This window comes from Cyprinodon variegatus, unplaced genomic scaffold (assembly GCF_000732505.1).
Source record: "Cyprinodon variegatus isolate N-32 unplaced genomic scaffold, C_variegatus-1.0 Scaffold1885, whole genome shotgun sequence".
NCBI lineage: Eukaryota > Metazoa > Chordata > Actinopteri > Cyprinodontiformes > Cyprinodontidae > Cyprinodon > Cyprinodon variegatus.
The window spans coordinates 69127-71455 of NW_015152338.1; the positions used below are offsets into that span (position 1 = coordinate 69127).

General features: G+C 37.8%; 1 protein-coding gene across 1 annotated transcript in view; it reads right to left on the reverse strand.

The window, feature by feature from the left end:
- The window catches only part of LOC107104792 (all-trans-retinol 13,14-reductase-like), a gene marked incomplete at its 5' end in the record, with an annotated part of 15637 nt that overhangs the window by 10323 nt on the left and 2985 nt on the right, over nucleotides 1–2329 (reverse strand). Inside the window, 2 exons of the mRNA XM_015404880.1 lie at nucleotides 557–754; nucleotides 833–1028. Of these exons, the coding sequence (XP_015260366.1) occupies nucleotides 557–754; nucleotides 833–1028 (394 nt within the window). The remainder of the gene's footprint in view (nucleotides 1–556; nucleotides 755–832; nucleotides 1029–2329) is intronic.

Consider the following 2329-nt stretch of genomic DNA (forward strand, 5'->3'; position numbering starts at 1 on the left):
AGGGTCAGGGTTAGGGCTAATTGTAATTTATATTCTATGTTCGTGAATGGTGCGTCAGATGCGCATGCACATACGACTAAAAAAACATACGAAATTACGGTGCATAACTTTTCGTACGATTTCATACGAACTCATAATGAGAATACACTGCCTATGGGGCTCCGTAAGTGATAAACAAACCGAAAAAAACCCTCTCTTTCAATTTTCGTACTTTTTTAAAAAGTTCCAGTGAGCTGCAAGGGAGATGGCGCTAACGAGCCACGGGTTGGTGACCCCTGGGCTAGGTATGCATTAGTAATGGTTATTTTTAGGGTTAGGGCACAGAAAGGTTTGAAAAGGACTTAAAATCAACGGAAGTTAATGGGAATCACTAGATATAGCAAAATGCGTGTGTTAGTGTGTGCGTTGGCACTCCTTTTGATCACACACACATATTTTATCCAAGCGTATGTGTTTTTCATACATCGTGGGGCCCATTTTCTGGAAATGCAACATGCTGTGGGGTCTTACACAACTTTCCTGAAACTTAGACAGAGGTCTTCCCTTTCCTGCTTACCACAGGCCTTTCCCTCACTGTTAATGAGGATGCGTTGAACAGGCGACCTGACCAGTACTTCACCACCTGCCTGCTGAATGACAGGAACGATGTGGAAGGCAATCTCACTGGAACCCCCATATGGATAGTACGCCCCACGTTTGTAGTGATGCAGAAGAAGAGCGTTGATGAGAAAGCTTGACTCTTTAGGAGGAACACCTACAATGGAGAGGACATACAAACAGTTAGTAGTCCGAGTAGTGCATAACTTATAAGTACTTTGTGAGTAAAGATCACCATAGAAAAGGTAGGCAGAGAGAGCCTGCAGGTCTTTGTTCTGAGTGAGTCGGGACATCATTTCTGAATGCCTGGTTGTTGCTAGTTGAAAAATAGAAGATATTTTATCCAATAGGCCCGTCCAAATCAGAAAGTTCACCAATGGGTAGGGCAGCATCTTCAGTATGGCAAGAAGGGGAGCTCTCCGTGAAGCGTGCTGCAGAGGAACAAAGTCTGATTTATTCATCAGAATATGATCAAGCTTTCCTTTCAAAGCATCTTTCATTGCAGACATACAGCTAAATGATTTTATTTAAACAAAGACGCTAATGGAGTTAGCTCACATCATAGACGCTTCTTTCCATATCTCCCTTGTAAAAAGAGATTGTAATTCTCATTAGGGATTTCCTGATTAAATAAACATATAATAAATAAAGCAAAAAACTTATTTTGGTGTGCTAATGTATTTCAATAATGGGGATTTTGTTATTCCTTCCTATCATATGCGGGATGTGGTCTCCAAACATCACTTTGGTATCATTCCTGATGCACATGTTCCTCAAATCTAATTAAAATTCATTGGCATTAATGTAAAACCATAAATAGAATTTACTACTGAATGCTATCACCAAGTCCCCAAAGTGATGGATTAAATTACAAATATCATGCACCAGGCTGCACTCATAAACTCAGAAATACTTTTTGCAGGAAGTTTTAATGTAGGGTAAAAAATAAAAAATAAATCACAACTAAAGCATCCTAGTTGACTGAACAGATCATCCTCCATTGGACTCCTTTAATGAAACGGTGTTGATCAAATGCTTTTTTTTTCGCAGTTTAGCAGCAAATAAAGAATTCTCCAATTTAGTTTCAATCAAATAAAATTTGATAAACATTTTACCACAACTGCCTTTAAGTTTTGTAAGTTTTCCAAAATGTGTTTAAGATTTAGTCTTTAGATCTTAGGTGTTCAACTAAATAGTTGCTTATCAAATGGATTTACTCTCACTGTCACTGTTCTATTGAACACACACATAAACTTAAAACTATCAGAATAAATATATGGTAAGTGGCCTGTGCTTGTATCGTGCTTTATCAAGTTAGTAGACTTGACTAAAGCGCTTTACACTACATTCAGTCATTCATGCATTCATTGGAGGAACCGACAACCGTCCGATTGCAGGACAAACTCCTACACCCCACACCACTGTCACCCAAATAAAACTCTTCATGATTTAGTTCAAAATAGATGCTTTCACAACCACTTAAAGGGATATTTTACACACAGCTTTCCTCCTTGTTTCAAATGTGGAAATATTAGAAATAAAACATGACTTAAAAATCAAAAATGCGTGTAAAAACCCAGAAAACGTCCCATGTTTCTCATTGGTTCAACATGTGGATAATCTGGCATGTATGAAATATGGCTCTTATGTTTGGGCTTTTAGTTGTCATTACATGTTTTATAACTTGTTGTACTGCAAAATATGGAAAATACTCATAGAATAAGTGTATTTG